The sequence below is a fragment of the Puma concolor genome, chromosome E2 (assembly GCF_028749965.1).
Source record: "Puma concolor isolate L17-30 chromosome E2, mPumCon1.1.hap2, whole genome shotgun sequence".
NCBI lineage: Eukaryota > Metazoa > Chordata > Mammalia > Carnivora > Felidae > Puma > Puma concolor.
Genome location: NC_141681.1, coordinates 18,654,811 through 18,680,358, shown reverse-complemented (window position 1 = coordinate 18,680,358; position 25,548 = coordinate 18,654,811). Strand labels below are relative to the sequence as shown.

General features: G+C 44.5%; 1 protein-coding gene and 1 non-coding gene across 8 annotated transcripts in view; one reads left to right on the top strand and one right to left on the bottom strand.

Moving 5' to 3' along the window:
- Nucleotides 1–25,548, top strand: part of ZFP90 (ZFP90 zinc finger protein) — a 114,980-nt gene that overhangs the window by 64,918 nt on the left and 24,514 nt on the right. Inside the window, exons 1-2 of one of the 7 annotated variants that reach the window (XM_086689096.1) lie at nt 9,539–12,253; nt 12,538–12,604. The exons of 3 other annotated variants lie outside the window; for them this stretch is intronic. In XM_086689096.1, the coding sequence (XP_086545222.1) occupies nt 12,572–12,604 (33 nt within the window). In that variant the 5' untranslated portion in view covers nt 9,539–12,253; nt 12,538–12,571. Of the gene's footprint in view, nt 1–9,538; nt 12,254–12,537; nt 12,605–25,548 lie in introns of those variants that run through there. 3 more of the 7 variants (XM_086689095.1, XM_086689090.1, XM_086689091.1) reach the window with 3 other exon arrangements.
- On the bottom strand, nt 830–936 carry LOC112857598 (U6 spliceosomal RNA). The gene has a single exon (XR_003223328.1). It is a non-coding gene; the product is annotated as a U6 spliceosomal RNA (small nuclear RNA).

Genomic DNA, 25,548 nt, shown 5'->3' with positions numbered 1-25,548 from the left:
AATCATTTAATTTAGGATCTGACAACCACAAATCACTTTATTTTCCAGACCAATTTTAGCCGACCAGGAGAGCTGGCCCAGTCCCGCCTCATGCTTAATAAATCACTCCCTTGCCTGAACATGGAAAGTTTGGGGAAGCAATTTTTCTGGGGCTTTTCAAACATAATCAAAAATAATCTCCCATGCTGTGTGTGCCTGACATGAGTCCTTGGCTATGCTCCCTATGCATAGCTTTGTGGCTATAGAGTGAACCCTCCAGCTGAGAGAGCCAGGGACATGAAGCAGGGAGCTGTCACCTCTGCAGCCTGTGCTTTTTATTCCTGGCTCCAAGTTCTCATGGCTAGGAAAACAAGTCAAATCAAATTAGATGCCAGACACAAGCTGCTTATTGCAGCTCACCCTCGGCTGCCTCAGACTTTTCAACACCTGCTGAAGCTGCTTCACTGGGAAAAAAACGAAAGAGGAGCTTCTGATTCAAATAACACCAGTGGGACACCCCAGCTGTGTCCTCTTCCAGAGTCCTGTTAAATCACCGGTGAAGTCCCAGTGGCGGGCAAAGCACAAGATTTCTCCTTCAGAACCAGTCTAGATGTCTGTGTGTCTGAGCCCCTGGCGCCTCCTCTGGCCACCAGGCAGATGCAGCTGGGCTGAGAAAAACCCACAGGACTTCATTCTAGCCCTGCTGCAAGCTACAGCCGTGTGTCTGTTCAAGGCCCTTGCTTTTAGGCCAGTCTGCTCATTTTTCTCCGTTGATTCCAAGGAAACAAAGTGGCCGGAAGGAGGCTGGTGGGACTAGGCAGGATGCATGGCGTTCTTTTTTTTTTTTTTTTTTAATATGGAATGCTTCACGAATTTGCGTGTCATCCTTGTGCAGGGGCCATGCTAATCTTCTCTGTATCGTTCCAATTTTAGTATATGTGCTGCCGAAGCGAGCACAGGATACATGGCGTTCTTGGGGGCATGTTGCATTCCTGGAGGTATAGTACTGATGAGTAAGTGGTATTAAGGAAGGAAGAATCTGGGGTGCTGGAGTGGCTCAGTCAGTTAAGCGCCCGACTTCGGCTCGGGTCATGATCTCACCATTCACGAGTTCAAACCCCGCGTCAGGCCCTGTGCTGACAGCTCAGAGCCTGGAGCCTGCTCCAGATTCTGTGTCTCCCTCTCTCTGGGCCCCTCCCCTGCTTACACTCTGTCTCTCAATCTCAAAAATAAATAAACATTAAAAATTTTAAAAAAGAAAGAAAAAGGAAGGAAGAATCTGATGTGGGCCAGTGCATGCAGGGGAATTGTAAATTTTAATGAAATACGTTTTTTAAGAATTTCTGTCTCAGTCAAAGATGTGTTGATGTGAAAATAAAACCATCAACAGCCAAGGTTACAAGGGTGGAGCAGGTGCCTGCAGGCACCAGGAAATCCTGGGATGGAGCCAAATGGGAGAGCAGTCCAGGCCTCCTGGGAGCTGTCTGGTCACAGGCAGCACCTCCCTGGCGCCAGACCTGAGGCTGCTCATCCATCTCCTGCTTCTGGGCACCCCTCTCTGCAGGTGCGCTCTTGGTTCCTGCTCCCCTCCCAAAAGTTGAACTCATACAAACATGACTCTGGGTTCATCTGGTCATGGCACTTGACCCAGTGCTTGGAGAGCCACTGTCAACCAAGGAAACCCTCTTCTGGCCCCTTTGTGGAGGGTGTCCAGGGACAGAGTGCCCCAAGCACCTGTGTCGAAGTCCTGGGCAGCGGTAGGGCCACTGTTTGTCAGGAGGTCCCACGTGGAACCTGTCTAGAAAGTAGCTGCCCATATTTTAAAATGGGAGCAGGGATGGAGGTTCGGGGGGGGGTGCTGCTGACGCCGCTCATTCCTCACATTGGCAACACTACTGCCTGAACTCCCACCCTAACCCCGGCCTTACTTATCTAATTAAGCCTGACTCAAAAAATAAATAAAAATAAAATAATAAAATAAAATAAAATAATAAACCTGACTCTGCCATTCACTCTTGTGTACCTTTGAGCTCCTTTCTTAATCGCCGATGCCCAAAAGTGGAACAGATAACAAGGGCACTTTCCTTCCAGGGTTGTTATGAGAATTAAATGAGATAAGAGTTCAGAAACATAAACTATTTGGGAAATAATAAAGATAATAGACCTCTTTGGCCTAAATGCAGCTGGAAATCATAGAAAATGTAGATGAGTGTAGATTGGAGATATGATCTTATTCTAGAAAGATGAAATATGTTTTGAATTGACACAAGAGTGAAGTACATTTCATTAAACAAAAAGAAAATAAGGTAATTTATGTGTAGCCCTATAAACATGACTCACAAAATAGAACTATAAAATAGTTTGCCTTGCTCTTGGATGAAATATAAGCTAAATTCCCATATGACCTCTTCTTTACCCCTTGGCCTGGCAGTAATTTTCAGCTCTTTCTTCCTCCCAGAGGCTTTCGTGATCAAGCTGTAAAATGACCCCATGCTGTTTTTCTCATGTCAGCAGCCACCTCTGGTCCACTGGAAACATTCACTCATCTTTCGCCCCCGTGATCTCTGGCCTTGCAGGCAGACCCCAATGCGGCCCCTCTCCTAGCTGCACTGTGAACACATCTGGCCAGCCTGTCTCCTGCCATTGAGATTTCCCTGCCCTAGTTCACTGTATCCCTGAACTCCAAAGGACATGTATTGAGCCTTCTGAGTGATCCCACAGAAGCTCCTTTCCCTAAGCTTGAGGTGAGGAACAAGCATCTTTTACTATCACCCTGGAGAAAGGGGATTCACAACCCTAACTCCCCAAATATGTCCACAGAGCCCGGTGCACTGCAAATGCTCAGTAAATGGCAATCATCCCAGCCTTCTGATCCTGCCTCCCAGAGACCTACCTGCCTCTCAAAGGCCACTTTGAGAATTGACTGCCCCTTTCCTGAGCAGTTCTTTTTTTTTTTAATCTTTAAACATTTGTTTATTTATTTTGAGTTGGGGGAGGGGCAGAGAGAGAGGGAGACAGTGGATCTGAAGAAGGCTCTTCACTATTTGGGAAATAACAAAGATAATAGACCCAGAGAGCCCAACGTGGGGCCTGAACTCACAACATGTGAGATCATTCCCTCAGCCAAAGTTGGGCACCTAACGTACTGAAAATAAAGGAATTTTTATTAATTGAGTGCCCCAGAGAAGCTCAAGAGCAGCAACTAGTCTGGAGAGTGCAAGAAACCTCCATTAAGGGGCTCTGTGTTGACAGCTTGGAGCCTGGAGCTTGTTTCAGATTCTGTGTCTCCCTCTCTCTCTGCCCCTCTCCTGCTCATGCCCTGTATCTCTCTGTCTAAAAATAAATAAACATTAAGAAAAAAAATTTTTTAAGGGGGATTGAGGGGCCCAGGGAAGCTTGGGAGCAGAAATGAGCCTGCTTGAGAATGGGGAACAAAAATTCTAGGCCTAGGGGTAAGGGAAGAGACACCCAGGTGCCCCTTCCTGAGTAGTTCTAAGCCCTAAGTCCCAAAGGCAATTCCAGGTCCCTAAGTGAGACAGTTATTGAGAGGCCAAACTGAGATTCCACTCCAAGTCAAAATATTCCTTTCTGGTCTTTGCCAACTGCCTCCAGGGAGAACAGTATCCCTACCCCTATATTATGAGGATGGATGGGCTAGTGAGAAAGAGGAAGATATCCATCCAGCCACAGAAATGTGATGGGTATGGCAGTGTCCCAGGCAAGCACCAAATAATCCCCACGTTGGCTGCTGGCTATTTTGTCCCATTAGGGACTTAGGGAACTTATGAGAGAAGAATTAGGAGGCCCTTGCTCAGTGTGACCAAAGGGACCTCAGGAAGTACCAGGCCTTGAAGTAGAATGAAAACCATGCCCCAGGAAACAGGAGAGGAGGAGACTGGAAGGAGGAAGATAATGAGTGTGGGGAGAAAGAGAGAACCCTGAAGTCAGAGATGCCTTGGGGAAAAACCTTGGGTCTGAGGGTCAACCCAGAATCGCTGAGGGAGGGGTCCATGCTCAATTCTCAGAGTGGCTCAGGAGGAGACAGATGGTCTGGAAGGCCAGGCAGTGCCCCAGGAACATCTACACCAGCAAGCCTATCTCAGATGATTAAAAATGGCAGCAGATAAATTTAACTAAACATGAGTAATGGGGACACAAAGGGGAAGTGAAGAGAAATAGAATATTTTAGCAACATAAGGAAATGAGAAGAAAATGACTTTGCAATGAAATGTCAAACTTCTGTGCCTGGAGGAGATGTAATCTGGTCATTGCAGGCTCAGGGGAGCGGGGGAGTCTGTGGTTATTTCAAGCAAATTTTAATTCACTATAATTTAATAACATATGGCCAAATCCCTTTGGGTTGGTGTCAGGGGATAGAACTGGGATTCAGAGAGTTACCTGGGGTGTTTATTTTCATTGCTTTACAGGAAACTGTGTGATTATTCATCCACCATCCATCCATCCATCCACCCATTCATTCAGAGAGTAAATGTTAAAGCCTGAGGATTAGAAAAACAAAAGATGGGGTGGGGTGGGGGGCCTGGGTGGCTCAGATGGTTAAGCTTCTGACTCTTGATTTCAGCTCAATTCATGATCTCTCAGTTCATGAGTTCGAGCCCTGCATCAGGCTCTGCTAACAGTGCGGAGCCTGCTTGGGATTCTCTCTCTCCCCTTCTCTCTGAGCCTTGGGTGTGTTTTCTCTCGCATTCTCTCTCCCTCTTTCAAAATAAATAAACTTAAAAAATTAATTAAAAAAAAAAAAAGAAAAACAAAAGAGCCCTGCCATCTCCTGCCCCCCCCCCCCCCAGGAGACAGACAAGTGAACAGACAGTTACAATATAGGGTCACATTCTAGGCCTAACACTTGCTGTTCATTAGAAGTGTGTGAATTGAATGTATGAATGAAAGGGTGGTTCTGGTAAGGCCAGAAAGGAGTGAACATCAAGCTGGGTCTTGAAGAATGAGTAAGAGTTCACCAGGTGGAGAAATAAGTTGTGAGTAGCCCAGGGAGAAGGGACCACATGTGACAAAGGAGTGTGGATTACAGTCATGGAGTTGGAGGAGATCGCCCAGGGAAAGGGGACAGGATAAGAGGAGGAAACAGACAAGGAGACACAAGATCAGTGGGGTTTGGATGGGGAATCACACCCTCAGAAAGGCAGACTCTGAAGACCTCCCAGTCCACCTAAAGCCCACCCTCATGGAAATCTCAACTCCAACCTAGATGCCTATTTACCCTTCCAGCCTCAACTCAGGCATCATGTCCCCCAAGAAACATTCCTTTCTGACTTAGCCTGGGGTGAGTCCCCTTCCCCATACATGCTCCTGGTACACCCTGTGCCACCAACCCTGTCACTGCCCGTCCCACCCCTACCTATATTGGATTAGCTTGTCTGTATGCCTGCCCATCTCCCAGTGGAAGGGATCCCCAGCTCTGGTGATACCCCCAACACTGATGCCTCCCTGGGTTCTAGCCAGGCTGTCCTGTCAATGGTATCCCATCTCAAAGATTATCCATCCAGAAAAGTGGCTCCAAAATCTGAGGTCTAAATCAACGGTTGCTGGGTAGTGTGGCGGAGAGAAAGGTGTTTTAGTTCATACCACATTGGACCTTTCTGCTCCTCTAGAGGGACTCAGGAGTGTCCGAGGTAAGAACTCTTTTTAAGCTCCCAGGACCCTGGCTGGAAGGGGTGGGTGGTTAGGACTTCTGGGCCTGGGGAAACAAAGTCATAGAAGCCTGGCCCCAAGGCAGAGAAGCCAGAAGTGCTAAAGAGGTCAGGTCCGGGCCTAGCAGTAGAGGGACAGGTAGCCAGCCACCTCCCTGAACACAGCTGCCCCCAATACATGGCCAGAGGGAAATGATAGAGCTGCAGGTGCCCTGGATGTCCTGGTTGCTAGGTGGCAACCAAGGCTGTAGAAGCCGGCAGGTCACCATGGTAACGGCAGGGCCTGTCTCCCGCATTAGCCCTCTAGACCTGTGCCTCTGTGCCGGGAGGTGCAGGGAACACCCAAGGTGTGGGGTCCCAGATGCCAGCGGATGTGTGGCAGTCAGCTCCTGGCAAAGGCCCAGGCAGGTCGAAGACCCAGCTGATTTTAACTTCCACGTTTTCTCACCTCCCAGCGGGTCACACCTATGCAGTTTGAGCCAGGCATAACAGTTGTAGGGGAAAAATAAAATTTGGCTTTGGATCAGCCACACCAGATCTTTCATTTTCCAGATGAAATAGAACCCAGAGAGGGAAAGACACTTGTTGGTGACCATACAACTGCAGTCCTTCAAATAAGGCTGAAAAGAAAATGGAAAAGAAGAAAATGATGCAAATGACCAAAAACCTAATCTAGAATGTGTTCTATTTTTTAATTACCATTTTAAAATTCAAATTGTTTTAGGGGCGCTTGGGTGACTCAGTCGGTTAAGCGTTCAAGTTGGGCTCAGGTCTTGATCTCACAGTTCTTTTCTTCTTCTTCTTCTTCTTCTTTTTTTTTTTTTTTATTATTTATTTTTGGGACAGAGAGAGACAGAGCATGAACAGGGGAGGGGCAGAGAGAGAGGGAGACACAGAATCGGAAACAGGCTCCAGGCTCTGAGCCATCAGCCCAGAGCCCGACGCGGGGCTCGAACTCACAGACCGTGAGATCGTGACCTGGCTGAAGTCGGACGCTTAACCGACTGCGCCACCCAGGCGCCCCATCTTCTTCTTCTATTTAATGTTTATTTATTTTTGAGAGAGAGAGTGAGAGAGTGCAAGTGGGGTAGGGGCAGAGAGAGAGGGAGACACAGAATCCGGAGCAGGCTCCAGGCTCTGAGCTGTCAGCACAAAAGCCTAACGCCGGGCTTGAACTCAGGAGTGCTGTGAGATCGGGACCTGAGCCGAAGTTGGATGCTTAACCGACTGAGCCACCCAGGCTCCCCACGATCTCACAGTTCTTGAGTTAAAGCCCCACATCGGGCGGGCTCACTGCTGTCAACATGAGCCTGCTTCAAATTCTGTCCCACCCCCCCTCCACCCTGCTCTCGCTCATGTGCTCTCTTTCTCAAAAATAAAAATAAATTGAAAATTTAAATTGTTTTAAACCCCAGCATTCACCTGATGAGTTAAAACAAACAAACAAACAAACAAACACAATGTGAAGCTCAGTTGGTTGGGCTTCTGACTCTTGATTTTCGCTCAGGTTATAATCTCACGGTTGTGAGACTGAGCCCCATGCTTGGGATTCTCTCTCTTTCTCTCTCAATATTAAGTAAATAAATAAATAAACATTTTTAAAAAACCAGCCCAATGCCACATGTAACTTATGAATCTCCTTCAGCTGATCATATGCAGCTTTGTCTTCCTGTGCCATTTTCTTTCTTCTCCAACTAGTGTCTTTCCCTCTCTGGGCTTGTATTTCATCCTTAAAAGGAAGAAGCTGGTCTAGCTGATCTCAGAGCCCATTACTCTTTTTAATAAAGCAAAGCCTTCGTTTCATAAACTCAGCCAGGTTAACTGGGCACATGTTTATTGGGCATGCAAGTGAGCAAGATCCACTTGTGGCTACAGTCCAGTTGGGGCTACAGTCCACAGATGTCTCTGGAACTGGGCCCCTGGCAGGCTTAGTCTAAGGGCAGCCTAACTCAGGTCCCTTGGACTCATATATCTGGTTGTAATGTTAGAGAACATTAGCCATGAACAAAAATTACCTTGTTGAGAATAATTTCAAGTTAATTAACTTGCAAGTTTATTTTAAAAACAAAAACTCAGAAACACGGTTAATCAAGAAGTATAATATAATCTTGTTTATTTCTAGCACCTCATCCGTTCTCTGCCCTCCTTCCATATTCTGTCCTTGGCTCATTTTGTCCACTTCTTGGTCTCTAAGCAGTGTCCCTGTGTTTGTCCAGAAAAGCCCTCAGATGCCGTTTGCATCTTGGATCTCCAGGTAGGATCAATCTTCCCACACAACTAACCACATCTCACAGTCATTGAACACCCTTGTCTCAGATAACAGAGGTATCTGAGGAAAACCTTCCTTGAGTAGACATTTTTCATGACTCCAAACCCGGGGAGAGAATGGGACCAGGCCACAGTGCCAGGACAAAGATGAGATGCCAGGATACACTTGAGGCACCACTGAGACATAAGGAGTCTTGATAAACAAGGAGCAAGTGACAGGGAGAGCAAGATGGCTGAGCCAGAAGCCAAAATGAGGTTGATAAGGGACCAAGAGGCAAGCTGAGGGCCCAGCACAAGCTAGCATGCCTGTGGGATATGTGTGACATTCCTCAGGCATTCCTGGCTGTCCAAGGTCAAAGGAAAGGACAGAAACAAATGGTTAAACTGATAGAGTCTCCATTGGTTTACAAATATCTTAGTAAATTACAAGGAAAGGCAATCTTATCAATAGCCTAATCTCCAGAAACCTATAGACTCAGTTTCCTGGAGCCCAACATCACCTTCCCCTCCATAGTGATGTGGGGAACAAGGGCAAGAAGGACATGGCATATAAAATTAAATTTCCTTATAACCTACAGCCCATTGACAACTACTTGAGGTAGGCAGAGTAAAGCTTTCTCCAGGAACTCCCTACTGTCTTAATGTTAATGCTTTGCTAGAGGGAAAAACAACCTTAGCTTGACAATAGCTAGGCCTCCAGTAATCTGTGAGTCTTTAGCATCTGGAAATCCCTTTAAGAAACTTTCTCTTTTTTTTAATCAAAAAAATATTTTTTTAATGTTTATTTATTCTTGACAGAAATGGGGGAGGGGGAGGCAGGGCAGAGAGAGAGGGAAATACAGAATCTGAAGCAGTCTCCAGGCCCTGAGCTGTCAGCACAGAACCTGATGCAGGGCTCGAAATAACAAACCACGAGATCATGACCTGAGCCGACCTGAGCTGAAGTGAGATGCTTAACCGAATGAACCACCCAGGTCCCCTAAGAAAGTTCCTCTCGACTTTACCTCCCCCAGTCCCATAGTATATAACCAGCCATTCTTCACAACCCAGTGCAACTCCTCCTGCCCAGGGGTCCTGTCTCTGTGCTTTAATAAAATCACCTTTTTGCACCAAAGACGACTTCAAGAATTCTTTCTTGGCTGTCAGTTCCGAACCCCACCATCACCCCCAAACCACATCAAGGTCTCCTGACACCTGGCTGTTGTGACCTGTGGGGACTACATTGCCCTTGAAGCGACACCACTCGGGTCCAGCCTGAGTAGCTGCAGCTGAGTCTGGAGCAAGAGCTGAGTCTTCAGCTCAGCCCAGAGTAGCAGGAGACCACCAGGGAGGTTTTGTGAGGAAATAGAGGGCAGCGGGGACTCAGGGAATGAGGGCTTACATAGGTGTTAAGTGAAATTTTGTTGAATTGAAAAACATTTTCTGGGCCGTATGGAGGAAGCTTGACTTGAGGGTGGGCGGTTGGCAGGGTCGGCAATGGTCCGGAAACTGTCAAATTAATGTTCTCAATATTGTTATGCAGAAAACTTTACAGTAGAAGGTCCTAGTGGCCAGCAGGTGGCACTAGAGCCCCAGCGCTCTGCGGACTGACCCCTGAAGTTCCAAACTTAAAGCAGGTGTTAGTCGATGTGAGCGAGAGGACCTGGGCCTGAGAACTCGCTTCCCTTCGTGTCCGACTCGAAGGTCGGCTTCAGATCTAGCAGTGGGTGGCTGAAGCTACACAGCCTCCACTCAGCGCCTCATTCGTGTCCTGCCAGCCCGGGAGTGCAGGGAAGACGGGACCCGAGTTCACTGTTGGTTCAGGAATCGCTGGTTCTCTGGCTTAACAGGGTAGGATCTGGACGAGCTACCTTCGTCAAGTCCCACCCCCCTTTTTTTCTCACGAATTTTCTTGGAAACGAGAGGGTGGAACAGTTTAATGAACATTTTAAGGGACTGGAACTTGGATATTCTTGTGCTGTGGGGAAGGCCCCAGCCAGAAGCCATGGACCCACGGCGGGCCGAGTGAGGAATTGAAGGTCAAATCCACGTGGATATTAAAGACAGAAGGCAATATGGAAGGCATTTGGCATTAACGACGGGTCTTCTCGCCTCTGTCGTGGCTGGGACAAAAACCCGCTGAATACTGCATTATTAGTCGCTTCCCCAGCACAGGGGCAGCCTCTTGCCCACCGTGTAGCGGGGACGTGAGAGGCTTTGGAGCACCACTCGGGCACCTGGTGGCCCCCGCCGATGTCCCTGGCCCAGCGCCCGTGCCCCGGGACCTCAACTGGACCCGCGAGTTGATCTTTTCAGCTCCGGGACTCCGAGTACGGAGCAGACACCTCGGAGACACCTCGGAGGCGGTTGTCATGGAAACAGGAGGCTCGGAGAAGAATGTGACTCTCCACGGGCTGGAAGACAGGTTAGCGCCACGCTCCACGCCCGGGAGGTTGCCATCAACCCTAAGGTGTGCACTGGCCTAGGAGGAACTGGTCAGCTTGCTGTCTTCTCCGTGCGGCTGGACGACATCAACCCACCTGGCCACCTGACCTTCAGCGGCAGAGCCTGCCAGGTAGGGCCGCGCTTCCCCCTGAGAGGAGCCTGTGGCTCCCATCTGGATGCCCCACCCCTGGCCTTCCCGGCCAGAGGGCGTCCTTGAAAGGAAAGTAAGAGACCATGGAAAACAAAGTTCAACTTTGCCTTATTTGCAAAAGTCTTCCAGGCGAGAGCTGACTCTAGTGCTCCACCTACCACTCTTTAAAAAAAAAATTTTTTTTTTTAATGTTTATTTATTTTTGAGACGGAGCCAGAATGTGAGTGGGTTAGGGGCAGAGTGAGAGGGAGACACAGAACCTGAAGCAGCCTCCAGGCTCCCAGCTGTCAGCACAGAGCCTGACCCGGGGCTCAAACTCGAAAGCCGTGAGATCATGACCCTAGCTGAAGTCGGAGGTTCAACCAACTGAGCCACCCAGGCGCCCCTCCACCTACCACTCTTAAGTTGTTATTTTTGCTTTGTTTTTGCTTTCAGTGTATCTTACCAATTTTCAGTGCATTGGTGTATTTTAAAAGGTTTTAAAACTATTTCATCCAGCATTAAAGTTGCTTAGCTACACTGGGAGAAACGTAAGTGCATTTGTGAGATTCTTAGAGCAAATCAACTGATATCTGACTTGGGAGATCTGGCTCTTGCTTCAACCTCTTCCAACCTCCTCAGCAACTTTTCACACCCAGTAATGTTGTGAGCTGCACCCCTCTCACTCCCTTAGAGCTAAAGCCCAGTTGTTTTCCAGTGTATCCACTTACTACACAATGAGAATTCAGGCTGCTCTCCTTACACACAGCCTCTTCTCTAACTCCCTTTCTCTTGCTCTGGCAGGCATTGGGGGTAGTTTATGTAACCTCCCCTTTTCCTGGGAACATGCCATTATGAGGAATTGTTTTCTTTCCCATTCCAGTCTCTTCATAGAACCTGGGAAAGGGGTTGTGTCCAGGCAACGGTTAATAGCAATAGGGCAAAAATTCAGCACCTGGCCCCCCTTTTATAAGACCTGATGATGTCTAGTCTCAAATGTTTGGTCTTTCTTTAGAATGAAGAAGAACTAAGTCCTCAGCTGAGTCCAGGTTCCCAATTCTGGGACAAAAGGAAAAGTTTCTCTTATCCTCTTGGAGCAATAAGTGACTCAAGTATCTTAGTCATAGTAAGTGTGATCTGGGGAATCATTGTTTAAACCTTCCGTTAGTGACCCATGGGTGAAGATGGCATAGAAGAGGAAAAGGAAGTAGCATCTTGTGATGAATATGCAACGTTGCCCCACTTGCTTAACTGTCTAATTCCTGTAGCTGAAGTCAGTACCTTGATATGTTTACGTTTTTATTGTTGGCCTCGTCCACAGGAGTGCACGCTAGCTCCCCGAAAGCAGGGTCTTTTCTTTCCCATCTACCGCTGAATCTCGCCCCTAGCAACATGCCCCAAACACAGAGGAGGTGCTCAGTGACTATTATTGGAATAAACGGACGCACGAGTACCCAAGCCACACTGCCGACCCCACGACAGCGGCCCAAAAGTGGCGAAGAGACCTCCCAGGCTGCCTCTATGGGACCCACACGCGGAGGCCTCTGGGAAGTGTAGTCGGCCGCTGCCCGGGAGTTGCGGGACTGAGCCTCCGCGTGCGCAAGCGCACTTCCGTCTCTGCCCCGCCGCTGCGGCCATTGTCCGGCCCCAGTGCGGCTGAGGCCGCTTTGGGCCGTCCCTCCGCACATCAGCATTGGAGAGGACGGACCCTGCAGCAGGTGTAGGAGGAGCTGGCCCGAGCCCTGCGTGGCCCCGAGGTCGTGAAATCCGGAGTCCCCAGGAAGCGGTAATTCCGAGTACGCGGGTCCAGGCGGCACCTCCCACGGGTTTGGCTTGTATCCGCCGGGCCGCGCCCACCATCCTGCGGATGGGACTGGGCGTGGCCAGAGGACGGTGTCCCGGACGCGGCGACCCTTTAATTTGAGGGTGGGGGAACGGCAGGCCCAGGCGCTGTCCGCGCAGCCCCTTTAATCCCTCTCCACAGAGAACTGGCTGAGGGGCAGAGGCGGGCGCGGCGGTGAGGGGTCGGCGGTTGCAGCCGGGTGAGTGGGCCCTGTCCTCTCTCCCCAGCCCCAGTCTGGAAGCCGACCGCGGCGTGGCAGGCATGGCTCCGAGGCCTCCGATGGCCGCGCCCCAGGTGAGCAGCGGGTTTCACACTACCCCAGGGCGTCCCATCCAGCGAGGCCCCTGGGGCAGGTTTAGAGCGGTCATTGTTCTCCGCCTGAGCGACTCCCTTTCCTAGCTCGGTCTTCGCCTCCGAGCTTCCTAGTCTTGCGAAAACCCGAGATGTCCAGAGCTGGGAGGAGCGGGCTTCCCAAAAGGAGGGGACCAGGTGCGGTTCTGCTGGAGGAGTTAAGAGTGAACATGTTGGGAAGTGTCACTGTTGAGAGTCCTGAGTGCCAAGCCAATTCCTTGAACTCTTGTCAAGGAATGGAGAGGGTAGGGTCACAGGATGGACAACTGTAGAGGAGGAAGTAACTGTTAGTGAGTGAAGGAGAGAGGAGCCCCAGTCTCCGACCCGGGGGCCATAAAGAGACCTTAAGGAGCCAAAGAAGCTTGGTCAGGATTTGCGTAGGAAGAGGCTGGAGATAGGCTTTCTTGGGCCCAGAGGAAAAAACAGAACAAGAAGGACCTGTCCCATTACTTTTTGTGTACTTTTCTGCTTTAACAAAAGTATAATAGTGCACAGCCCAGGCGTCCAGCCTTCAGCTTTCATTAATTTTATGAAGCTGATTTCTCAACTCATTTATTCTTGTGAGGGAGGAGGCGTTGTCTAGAAGCATCACAACTCTGAGGTTATCCATTGATCTGCATAGAGTATATCCATGAAAATATAACAAGGTTCAGATGGTATTTTAATCTACACTCTCTTTAGAATTAAGGAAAAATCACAGATTCTAGCTGTTGAGTGTTTTAGACTATCAGGATCAATCCAGGAATGTCTGTCTGCCTCACTTGGTGGAGCATGTGAGTCTTGATCTCTGGGTTGTGAGTTCGAGCCCCACACTGGGTGTAGAGATTACTTAAAAGTAGAATTAAAAAAAAAATCAATCCAGATAAAAATACTGACTAATAATGTCCTTTAAAAGCAGTTTACTGTAAATTAAACACACACAGTATGTATAATGCCTTTATATCTTTTACTTCTTGTTATATGTTTTTGCTTTATAAGGGTGAGCCTTAAGGAGGAAGACAAGTAACACTAGTACAACAAGACAGTTGTTTGGTTTGAGGTGAGCCAGAGCAAATCACTGGTCATCAGTGCATTTCCATAGAAAGTGTTTCTTCAGCAGGCTGTGAGAATTAGAATCACTTAACACACTTAACATTTCATGGGGGTGATGATCCAAGGGGGAGTGATAATCCTTTCCATAAGGGTTGCCTTTTTAATGGTGAAAGTGGATTTGTGTTCTGAGCAGTGAATTTAGGGACTGCTTTAAACAACACTTTCAAAGCTTTGTTCCCTAAATACTCTAGTTCAGTTATATTCTCATGGAATGGCCTGACAGTCCACTTGGGTTACCTAACCCAGGCTGCAGGTGATGACCGTGGATAAAGGACAGGATAAAGGACAGGACAAGGGACTCTACAAAGGGGGCTTTTTAGGCAGAAATTTCCCTTTGTCGGAGGTTCCCTTTCTCTGAGCTTGGCCCTCCGGGAATGCAAGAGATGAGTAATTGAGTCATGTGACTGTTTATCCAGGAGGTTAACTGAGTGGGGGAAGCATCTGGCAGAAGTATATAGTACCAGAGAGGTGGTGTCAGATGTTGTCTCAGAGGTCCAGAGGCTGCTGTGAGTACAGAGAGGGGAGAGGAAATTCTGCTTGTGGGAAAGAGTGAATGGAGATGTCACTTGAATAGGAGCAGAGTCCAACAAGTGAAAATGAAGGGGGTAGAGATAGAGCCAATTGACTGTGGGTCAGGGCATTGGGAGGCCAGAAGATGAAGGGCATGTTCACAAAACCGTTGTTCTTTGTGACAGTGTGTGTGGCTGCAGGCAGTGGGTAGATGAGAATAGAAAGGAGTTTTGGACTTTTTTCTTTTTGGCCTTCATAATCCATCCATTCATTCATCTATTCATTCAGCCAATAGCCATTGAACCCCTATGATGTGCTGAGACACGTTTCTAAGTAGTTGGGGTACATTAGTGAACAAAATCTATAATGATCTCTGCTTTCGCGGGGCTTACACCCTAGAAGGAGGAGAAAGGAAGATTCAGTAGGTAACTTTTATAATATCCTAGAAAGTGACAGTACCTGGGGGGAAAAAGGTAGAGAAAAGTAAGGGGGATTGAGTGCGGGAGAGGGTGGCTTATGGTAAGGGTACAGCTTAAATAAGGCGGTCAGGGTAAGCCTTATCCTTACTGAGATGGTGACATCTGTACAGAAGGAGGCGATGCACAGGTCTGGAGGAGAGTGCTGTGGGTGGATGAGCAGCAGGATGGGTGTGTCTGGTGTGTTCAGAATGTTGGAAATGGTTAATGGTTAATAGAGCTTGAGTCACTGTTCTTGAGCAGGAAACTAGGATGATTTCTTCTTAGTTTTAAAGATTTCTGTGAATGATGAAGTGTAGGAACAAGAGTTTGAAACTTGGAGCTCCTGTGGAGAGGTGTTTGGTAGATGGGACCTTCCCCCCCGTGCTCTGCTAATACCTGAAGTGGCTCCAAAGTGGAGGGGAATGGGAGCAAAAGGAGGGATACCCTGAAAATCCTTAGGATCTGTGGGATCATTAGTAGCTATATCTGTATAGACGTTATGTATCTTTTTCTACATTATATGTGCACTCCATTTTCAGGAGGAATAAAAAAAACGGTGAAACCGCCAGGAGAGTAAGAAATGGGGAAAGTTTTAGAAGAAAAAGCTGCAAATGAAGACCAGATTTACCTTGAAGGGGAGGAAATAGGGACCAGGACCTGGTCTCCATTGAATCCAGATCCCAAGAGCTCTGTGGTTATATCATCAGGATGAACAGGCTCAGCCAAAGCTGGCCCAGGTCATCCAAACTCAGACGAGATGCTCCTGGACTCCCAGGAGCAGCCAGGCCACTTGTTGAACCAGCTCAGGATGTTTGCAGTCAGGGATGTTCAGGCTGCCTCTGTCCAGAGGTCCTCTTTCTCAGCCTTCTCCTGAGCTCACTGGAGCTGGGCTTTAAGCTCAGCCGAGACACTCTTGCCCCTGGGTAAGGTCAGGTGCCCCTCTTGTGCATTCCGACAGCACATGTACACAGCTGTCATAGTACTGTTTTTATGTCATATGGACGTATGTGTTTATCCATCCATCTCTGTACTAGGCTTTCAGCTCCTTTAGGACAGGGCCATTTGACTGGTTTCATCCCTTTCTCCAAAGTACATACTCTGTAAGTGGGTGTCACAGCAAACACTCATAACCACTTAATGCCAAGCAGTAATTTTGTGCTTTCTGCATTTTCTGCTCCTAACATAGAAAAACTATATTTTTCCAGTGACCCCAATTTTCTGGTAAAATAATCGCATGAAACAGTTTAAGTTTCACTAAACAGTTTGTTTTTTTTTCTCACTAAACAGTTTTAAGAAATTTTGTCTTTAAGACAATGTTAGGATGTCGAAACCTCTTCTAAGACCTATTTCAAAAATATGATTATTTTCCTGAGTTTTCTATGTCTTGTACTACTTTTCTTAAAACATATCTTGGGGCACCTGGGTGGCTCACTTGGTTAAGCATCTGACTTCGGCTCAGGTCGTGATCTCGCGGTCTGCGAGTTCAAGCCCCACATCAGGCTCTGTGCTGACAGCCCAGAGCCTGGAGCCTGCTTCGGATTCTGTGTCTCCCTTTCTCTCTGCCCTTCCCTTGCTTGTGCTCTCTCTGTTTCTCTGTCACTTAAATATTAAACACTAAAAAATTTTTTAAAAATATATCTTAAAGCATGTGAGCATACATATAGACTCCCCCCCCTTTTTTTTAAATTTTTGTTTAAATTCTAGTTAGTTAACATACAGTATAATACTGTTTTCAGGAGTAAAATTTAGTGATTCATCACTTACAAATAATACCCAGTGCTCAACACAAGTGCCTTCCTTAAGACCATCACCCATTTAACCCAAACCCTCAGTTCTCTATCGTAAGAATCTCTCTTTTTTTGTTGTTTACTTGGAGAGAGAGAGAGAGAGAGCGAGCGCACGTGCACATGAGCAGGGGAGGGGCAGAGAGTCAGAGAGAGAATCCCAAGCAGTCTCTGTGCTATCAACTTGGAGCCCCAGGCAGGGCTCGAACCCAGAAACCACAAGATCATGACCTGAGCTGAAATCAAGAGCCAGATGCTCCATGAACCGAGCCACCCAAGTGCCTCTGTCATAAAGAGTCTCTTATGTTTTGTTTCCCTCTCCTTTTTTTCTTTCCCTTTCCATATGTTAGATGCATCTGTTTTGTTTCTTAAATTCCACATGATCAGTGAAATCTTAACGATATTTGTTTTTCTCTACCTGACATTTCATGTAGAATGATACACTGTAGCTCCATCCACGTCATTGCAAATGGCAAAATTTCATTCTTTTTGATGGCTGAGTAATATTCCTGTGTGTGTGTGTGTGTGTGTGTGTGTGTGTGTGTGTGTGTGTGTGTGTGTTCCCCACATCTTTATCCATTCATCAGTTGATGGATATTTGCGCTCTTTCCATAGTTTGGCTTTTTTTTTTTTTCTTTAATTTATTCTCAAGTTAGCTAAAATATAGTGTAGTCTTGGCTTCAGGAGTAGATTCCAGTGATTCATCACTTACACATAACACCCAGTGCTCATCCCAACAGGTGCCCTCATCAATGCCTATCACCTTCCCTTCCCCTATGATCATTTGTTAAGTTTCTCAAATTCCACACATGAGTGAAATTATATATCTGTCTTTCTCATTTCACTTAGCATGATACCCTCCAGTTCCATCCATGATGTTGCAAATGGCAAGATTTCATTCTTTTTCATTACCAAGTAGTATTCCTGTGTGTGTACATCTTCTTAGTCCATTCATTAGTTGATGGACATTTGGGCTCTTTCCATAATTTGGCTATTGTTGATAGTGCTGCTGTAAACATTGGGGTGCATGTGCCCCTTAAAATCAGCACTCCTTTACTTAAAATCAGTATCCTTTGGATAAATTCCTAGTAGTGCAATTGCTGGGTTGTAGGGTAATTCTATTTTTAATTTTTTGAGGAACCTCCACACCGTTTCCCAGAGTGGCTGCATCAATTTGCATTCCCACCAACAGAGGGCCCTCCTTTCTCCACATCCTCGCCAACATCTGTTGTTTCCTGAGTTGTTCATTTTAGCCACTCTGACTGGTGTGAGGTGGTATCTCAGTGTGGTTTTGATTTGTATTTTCCTGATGATGAGCAATGTTGAGCATCTTTTCATGTGTCTGTCAGCCATCTGGATGTCTTCTTTGGAAAAGTGTCTATTCATGTCTTCTGCCCATTTCTTCACTGGATTATTTTTTGGGGGGGTGTTGAGTTTGGTAAGTTCTTTATAGATTTTGGATACTAACCCTTTGTCCAGTATGTCATTTGCAAATATCTTCTTCCATTCTGTTGGTTGCCTTTTAGTTTTGTTGATTGGTTTCCTTTGCGTGCAGAAGCTTTTTATTTTGATGAGGTCCCAATAGTTCATCTTTGCTTTTATTTCCCTTGCCTTCAGAGACATGTCAATTAAGAAGTTGCTGCGGCTGAGGTCAAAGAGGTTGCTGTTTGTTTTCTCCTGTAGAGTTTTGATGGTTTTCTGCTTCACATTTAGGTCTTTGACCCATTTTGAGTTTATTTTTGTGTATGGTGTAAGAAAGTGGTCCTGTTTCACTCTTTTGCAAGTTGCTGTCCAGTTCTCCCAGCACCATTTGCTAAAGAGACTGTCTTTTTCCATTGGATACTCTTTTCTCCTTTGTCGAAGATGAGTTGGCCATATATTTGTGGGTCCATTTCTGGGTTCTCTATTCTGTTCCATTGGTCTGTGTGTCTGTTTTTGTGCCTGTACCATACTGTCTTGATGATTACAGCTTTGTAATACAGGCTAAAGTCTGGGATTGTGATGCCTCCAGCTTTGGTTTTCTTTTTCAACATTACTTTGGCTATTTGGGTTCTTTTGTGGTTCCATACAAGTTTTAGGATTGTTCTAGCTCAGTGAAGAATGCTGGTACTATTTTGATTAGGATTGTTTTGAATGTGTAGATTGATTTGGGTATTACCAACATTTTAACAATATTTGCTCTTCTGATCCATGAGCATGGAATGTTTTTCCATTTTTTTGTGTCGTCTTCAGTTTCTTTCATAAGCTTTTTATAGTTTTCAGCTTACGGATTTTTTTTTTTTTTTTTTTTTTACCTCTTTGGTTAGGTTTATTTGTAGGTATTTTATGGTTTTTGATGCAATTGTAAATGGGATTGATTCTCTGATATCTCTTTCTATTGCTTCATTATTGGCGTATAGAAATGTGATTGATTTCTGTTCATTGATTTTATATCCTGAGATTTTGCTGAATTCCTGTATCAGCTCTGGCAGTTTTTTGGCGGAGTCTTTTCAGGTTTTCCACGGAGAGTATCATGTCATTTGTGAAGAGTGAAAGCTTGACTTCTTTTTTGCCAATTTGGATACTTTTTAATTTCATTTTGTTGTCTGACTGCTGAAGAAAGGACTTCCAGCACTATGTTAAACAGTGGTGAATAGTGGACATCCCTGTCGTGTTCCTGATCTCAGGGGGAAACCTCTCAGTTTTTCCCCATTGAAGATGGTATTAGCAGTGGGCCTTTCATATATGGTTTTTATGATGTTAAGATATGTTCCTTCTATCCTGACTTTGTTGAGGGTTTTTATTAAGAAAGGATGCTGTAATTTGTCAAGTGCTTTTTCTGCATCTATTGAGAGGATCATATGGTTCTTATTCTTTCTTTTATTAATATCACAGTGATTGATTTATGAATGTTGAACCAGCCCTGCAGCCCAGGAATGAATCCCACTTGATCATGGTGAATAATTCTTTTAATATACTGTTGAATTCAGTTTGCTAGTATCTTGTTGAGAATTTTTGCATCATGTTCATCAAGGATATTGGCCTGTAATTTTCCTTTTTAGTGGTTTGGAATCAAAGTAATGCTGGCTTCATAGAATGAGTCTGGAAGCTTTCCTTCTGTTTCCATTTTTTGGAACAGTTTGAGAAGAATAGGTATTAACTCTTTTAAGTGTCAGGTAGAATTCCCCTGGGAAGCCATCTGGCTCAGGAGTCTTATTGTTGGGGGATTTTTGATAACTGATTCAATTTGCTGGTTATGGATCTCTTCAAATTTCCTATTTCTTCCCCCATTTGAGTTTTGGTAGTGTGTGAGTGTCTAGGAATTTGTCCATTTCTTCCAGATTGTCCAGTTTGTTGGCATATAATTTTTCATAGTATTCTCTAGTAATTGTTTGTATTTCTATGGTGTTGGTTATGATCACTCCTCTTTCATTCATGATTTTATCTATTTCGGTCCTCTCTTCTATTTGAGAAGTCTGGCTAGTGCTTTATCAATTTGTTTATTCTTTCAAAAAAAAAAAAAAAAAACCCAGCTCTTAGATTCATTGATCTATTCTGGCTTTTTGGTATTCTATAGAGTTTACTTCTGCTCTTATTTTTATTATTTCTCTTCTGCTGGCTTTGCGCTTTCTTTGCTGCTGCCTTTCTAGCTCCTTTAGGTATAAGGTTAGGTTGTGTATTTGGACCTTTCTTGCTTCTTGAGACAGGCCTGAATTGCAGTATATTTTCCTCTTAAGACTGCCTTTGTTGCATCCAAAAGGGTTTGGGCTGTCATGCTTTCATTTTCATTGGCTTCCATATATTTTTAAATTTCTTCTTTAGTTTCCTAGTTGACCCTCTTATTCTTTAGTAGTAGATGTTCTTTAACCTCCATGTATTTGGGCGCTTTCCAAATTTTTTCTTGTGGTTGATTTCAAGTTTCTTAGCGTTGTTATCTGAAAATATGCATGGTATGATCTCAATCTTTTTATACTTGTTGAGGGTTGTTTGTGACCCAGTATGTGGTCTGTTTTGGAGAATGTTTCATGTGTACTCGAGAAGAATGTGTATTCTGCTGCTTATAGATGAAAAATTCTGAATATATCTGTTAAGTCCATCTGGTCCAATGTGTCATTCAGAGCCACTGTTTCCCTATTGATTTCCTGCCTAGATGATCTGTCCATTGTTGTAAGTGGAGTATTAAAGTCCCTTACAATCATGGTATTATTATCTATACATTTGATTAATTGATTTATATATTTGGGTGTCTCACGTTGGGGGCGTAAACATTTATAATTGTTAGCTCTTCTTGATGGATAGACCCCTTAGTTAAGCTATAATGCCCTTCTTCATCTCTTATTACGGTCTTTATTTTATTTTTTCAACGTTTATTTATTTTTGGGACAGAGAGAGACAGAGCATGAACGGGGGAGGGGCAGAGAGAGAGGGAGACACAGAATCGGAAACAGGCTCCAGGCTCTGAGCCATCAGCCCAGAGCCCGACGCGGGGCTCGAACTCACAGACCGCGAGATCGTGACCTGGCTGAAGTCGGACGCTTAACCGACTGCGCCACCCAGGCGCCCCTACGGTCTTTATTTTAAAGTCTAGCTTGTCTGCGGCCTCCTGGGTGGCTCAGTTAGGCGTCTGACTTTGGCTCAGGTCATGATCTCTCAGTTTGTGAGTTTGAGCCCCGCGTTGGGCTCTGTGCTGACAGCTCAGAGCCTGGAGCGTGCCTTGGATTCTGTGTCTCCCTCTCTCTCTGCCCCTCCCACACTATCTCTCTCACTTTCTCTCTTTCTCAAAAATAAGTAAACATTAAAAAAAAATGTAAAAAATCTAGCTTATCTGATATAAGTATGGCTACTCTGGCTTTCTTTTGATGCCCCGTAGCATGGTAGATGGTTCTCCATCCCCGCACTTTCAATCTACAGGTGTTCTACAGGTCTAAAATGAGTCTCTTGTAGGCAACATATAGATGGATCTTGTTTTTCTAGCCCTTCTGATACCCTGTGTCTTTTGATTGGGGCATTTAGTCCATTTACATTCAGAGTGATTATGAAAGATACGGATTTAGTGTCATTGTGTTATCTGTAGGTTTCATGTTTGTCATGATGTCTCTGGTCCTTTGTAGTCTTTGCTGCTTTCCACTCACAGAGTCCCCCTTAGGATCTCCTGCAGGGCTGGTTTAGTGGTTTTGAACTCCTTTAGTTTTTGTTTGTCTGGGAAAGCCTTTATCTCTCCTTCTACTCCGAATGACAGCCTTGCTGGATAAAGGATTCTTGGCTGCATATTTTTCCTTTTCAGCACATTGAATATTTCCTGCTACTCCCTTCTGATCTGCCAAGTTTCAGTGGACAGATCTACTACCACCCTTCTTCTGTCTACCCTTGTAGGTTAAGGCCCTTTTGTCCCTAGCTGCTTTCAGAATTCTTTCTTTATCTTTGTATTTTGCCAGTTTCACTATGATAGGTTGTGTTGACCCGTTTTTGTTGATTTTGAAGGGAGTTCTCTGTGCCTTTTGGACTTGGATGCCTGCTTCCTTCCCCAGATTAGGGAAGTTCTCAGCTATAATTTGTTCGAATAAACTTTCTTCCCCTTTCTCTCGCTCTTCTTCTGGAACTCCTATGATATGGATATTATTTCGTTTCATGGAATCACTTAACTCTCTAATTCTCCCTTTATGGTCTAGGAATTTCTTTTTCTTCTTTTTTTCAGCTTCATCATTTTCCATAATTTTATCTTCTATTTCACTATTCTCTATTCTGTCCTCTTCACTTCTTCTATTCTCTCCTTTGGTCACTATATCTAGTTTGTTTTGCATCATTATCAGGGAAATACAAATCAAAACCACAATGAGATACCACTTCATACCTGTCAGAATGCATAAAATTAACAACACAAGATGCGACACAGGATTGATTCCTGGGTGTTCCAAGTGCTCTGACCTCAATATAGCTGTGTTTGAGGGAAGAGGGAAATCCTGGTCCCCCTACTTCTCTGCCATCTTAACTCCCATAGTTTGGCTATTGTTGATAATGCTGCTCTAAACAGCAGGGTACATGTACCCCTTCGAATCTGTAATTTTGTATCCTTTGGGTAAATACCTAGTAGTGCAATTGCTGGTTTGTAGGGTAGTTCTATTTTTAACTTTTTGAAGAACCTCCATATTGTTTTCTATGGTGGCTGCACCAGTTTGCATTCCCACCAGCAATGTAAGAGGGTTTCCCTTTCTCTGCATCCTGACCAACACTTGTTGTTTCTTGGGTTGTTAATTTTAATGCATTCTCACAGATATTTTAATGCATTCTCACAGGTGTTAAGTGGTATCTCATTGTGGTTTTGATTTGTATTTCCTTGATGATGATTGATGTTGAGCATCGTTTCATGTGTCTGTTGGCCATCTGGATGTCTTCTTTAGAAAAGTGTCTATTCATGTCTTCTGCCCATTTTCTTAACTTGATTATTTGGTTTTTTTGGGTGTTGGGTTTGGTAAGTTCTTTATAGATTTTGGATATTAACCCTTTGTCAGATATATATATCATTTGCAGATGTCTTGTCCCATTCCATAGGCTGCCTTTTAGTTTTGTTGATTGTTTCCTTCACTATGCAGAAGCTTTTTATCTTGATGAAGTCCCAATAGTTCATTTTTTTTTGCTTCCGGCAAGGTGTCTAGTAAGAAGTTGCTGTGACTAAGGTCAAAGAGGTTGCTGCTTGTGTTGTCCTATAGGATTTTGATGGTTTCCTCTCTCACATTTAGGTCTTTTATCCATTTTGAATTTATTTTTGTGTATGGTGTAAGAAAGTGGTCCTGTTTCATTCTTCTACACACTGCTGTCCAGCTTCCCAACACCATTTATTGAAGAGACTATTTTTTCCATTGGATACTCTTTTCTGCTTTGTTGAAGATGAGTTGACCATATAGTTGTGGGTCCATTTCTGGGTTTTCTGTTTTGTTCCATTGATCTATGTGTCTGTTTTTGTGCCAGTACCATACTGTCTTGATGACTACAGCTTTGTAATATAGGTTGAAGTCTGGAATCATGATGCCTCCAGCTTTGCTTTTCTTTTTCAGGATTGCTTTGGCTATTCGGGTTCTTTTGTGGTTCCATACAAATTTTAGGATTGTTTGCTCTAGCTCTGTGAAAGATGCTGGTGGTATTTTGATAGGGATTGCGTTAAATGTGTAGATTGCTTTGGTAGTATAGACATTTTGACGGTGTTTGTTCTTCCATTCCATGAACATGGAATGTTTTCCCATTTCTTTGTGTCCTCTTCAGTTTCTTTCATAAGTGTTCTATAGTTTTACTTCTTTAGGTTAATTCCTAGGTATCTTATTGTTTTTGGTGCAATTATAAATGGGATTGATTCCTTGATTTTTTTTTTTTTTCTGCTTCATTATTGGTATATAGAAATGCGACTTTGCTGAATTCATGTATTAGTTCGAGCAATTTTTTGGTGGAGTCTTTCAGGTTTTCTACATATAGAGTATTGTGCCATCTGCAAATAGTGAGAGTTTGACTTCTTCCTTGCCAATTTGGATGCCTTTTATTTCTTTTTGTTGTCTGATTGCTGAGACTAAGACTTCCAGTACTATGTTAAATAGTAATGGTGACAGTGGACATCGCTGTCTTGTTCCTGATTAAAGAAAAAAGCTTTCATTTTTTTCCCCATTGAAGATGATATTAGCTGTGGATCTTTCATATATGGCCTTTATGATTTGAGGTATGTTCTGTCTATCCCTACTTTGTTGAGGGTTTTTATAAAAAATGGATGCTGTAGGGGCACCTGGGTGGCTTAGTCGGCTAAGCGTCCAACTCTTGGTTTCGGCTCAGGTCATGATCTCAGGGTTTGTGTGTTCGAGCTCCATATCAGGCTCCATGCTGACAGTGCAGAGCTTGCTTAGGATTCTGTCTCTCTCTGCCCCTCCCCCCGCCCAAAGAAATAAATAAACTAAAAAAAAAAAAAAAAAAAAATGGTTGCAGGATTTTTGTCAAATGCTTTTTCTGCATCTATTGAGAGGATTGTATGGTTCTTATTCTTTCTTTTATTAATGTAATATATCGCATTGATTTGTGAATATTAAACCACCCTTGAAGCCCAGGAATAAATCCCACTTGATCATGGTGAATAATTTTTTTAATGTACTGTTGGATTTGATTTCCTGGTATCTTGTTGAGAATTTTTGCATCCATGTTCATCAAGGATATTGGCCTGTAATTCTCCTTTCTAGTGGAGTCTTTGTCTGGTTTTGGAATCAAGGTAATACTGGCATTGTAAAATGAGTTTGGAATTTTCCATTTCTATTTTTTGGAACAGTTTAGGAAGAATAGGTGTTAACTCTTCTTTTAATGCCTTATAGAATTTCCCTGGGAAGCCACGTGGCTCTGTACTATTGTTTGTTGGGAGATTTTTGATTAATGATTCCATTTCTTTGCTGGTTATGGGTCTGTTCAAATTATGTATTTCTTCCTATTTCAGTTCTGGTAGTTTGTATGTTTCTAGGAATTTGTCCATTTCTTCCAGATGCCCAGTTTGTTGGTGTATAATTTTTCATAACATTCTTTTGTAATTGTTTCTCTGTGGTATTGGTTATGATCTTCTCTCTCATTTGTGATTTTATTTATTTGACTCCTTTCTCTTTTTGAAAAGTCTGGCTAGGGGGTTATTTATTTATTTATTTATTTATTTATTTATTTATTTATTTATTTATTTTTGAGAGAGAGTGGGGAGTGTTCACATGAGTGGGAGAGGGGCAGAGGGAGAAGGGAGAGAGAATCTTAAGCAGGCTCCACACCCAGCATGGAGCCCTACATGGGGCTCAATCTTACAACCATGAAATCATAACCTGAACTGAAATCAAGAGTTAGATGTTTAACTGACTCAACCACCCAGGTGCCCAAAGTTTATCAATTTTATTCTTTCAAGGTACCAGCTCTTAGTCTCATTGATATGTTCTGTTTGTTCATTTGTTTGTTTCTATATCGTTTATTTCTGCTCTAATATTTATTTCCCTTCTTCTGGCTTTAGGCTTTATTTGCTATTCCTTTCCTACCTCCTTTAAGTGTTAAGTTAACTTGAGTATTT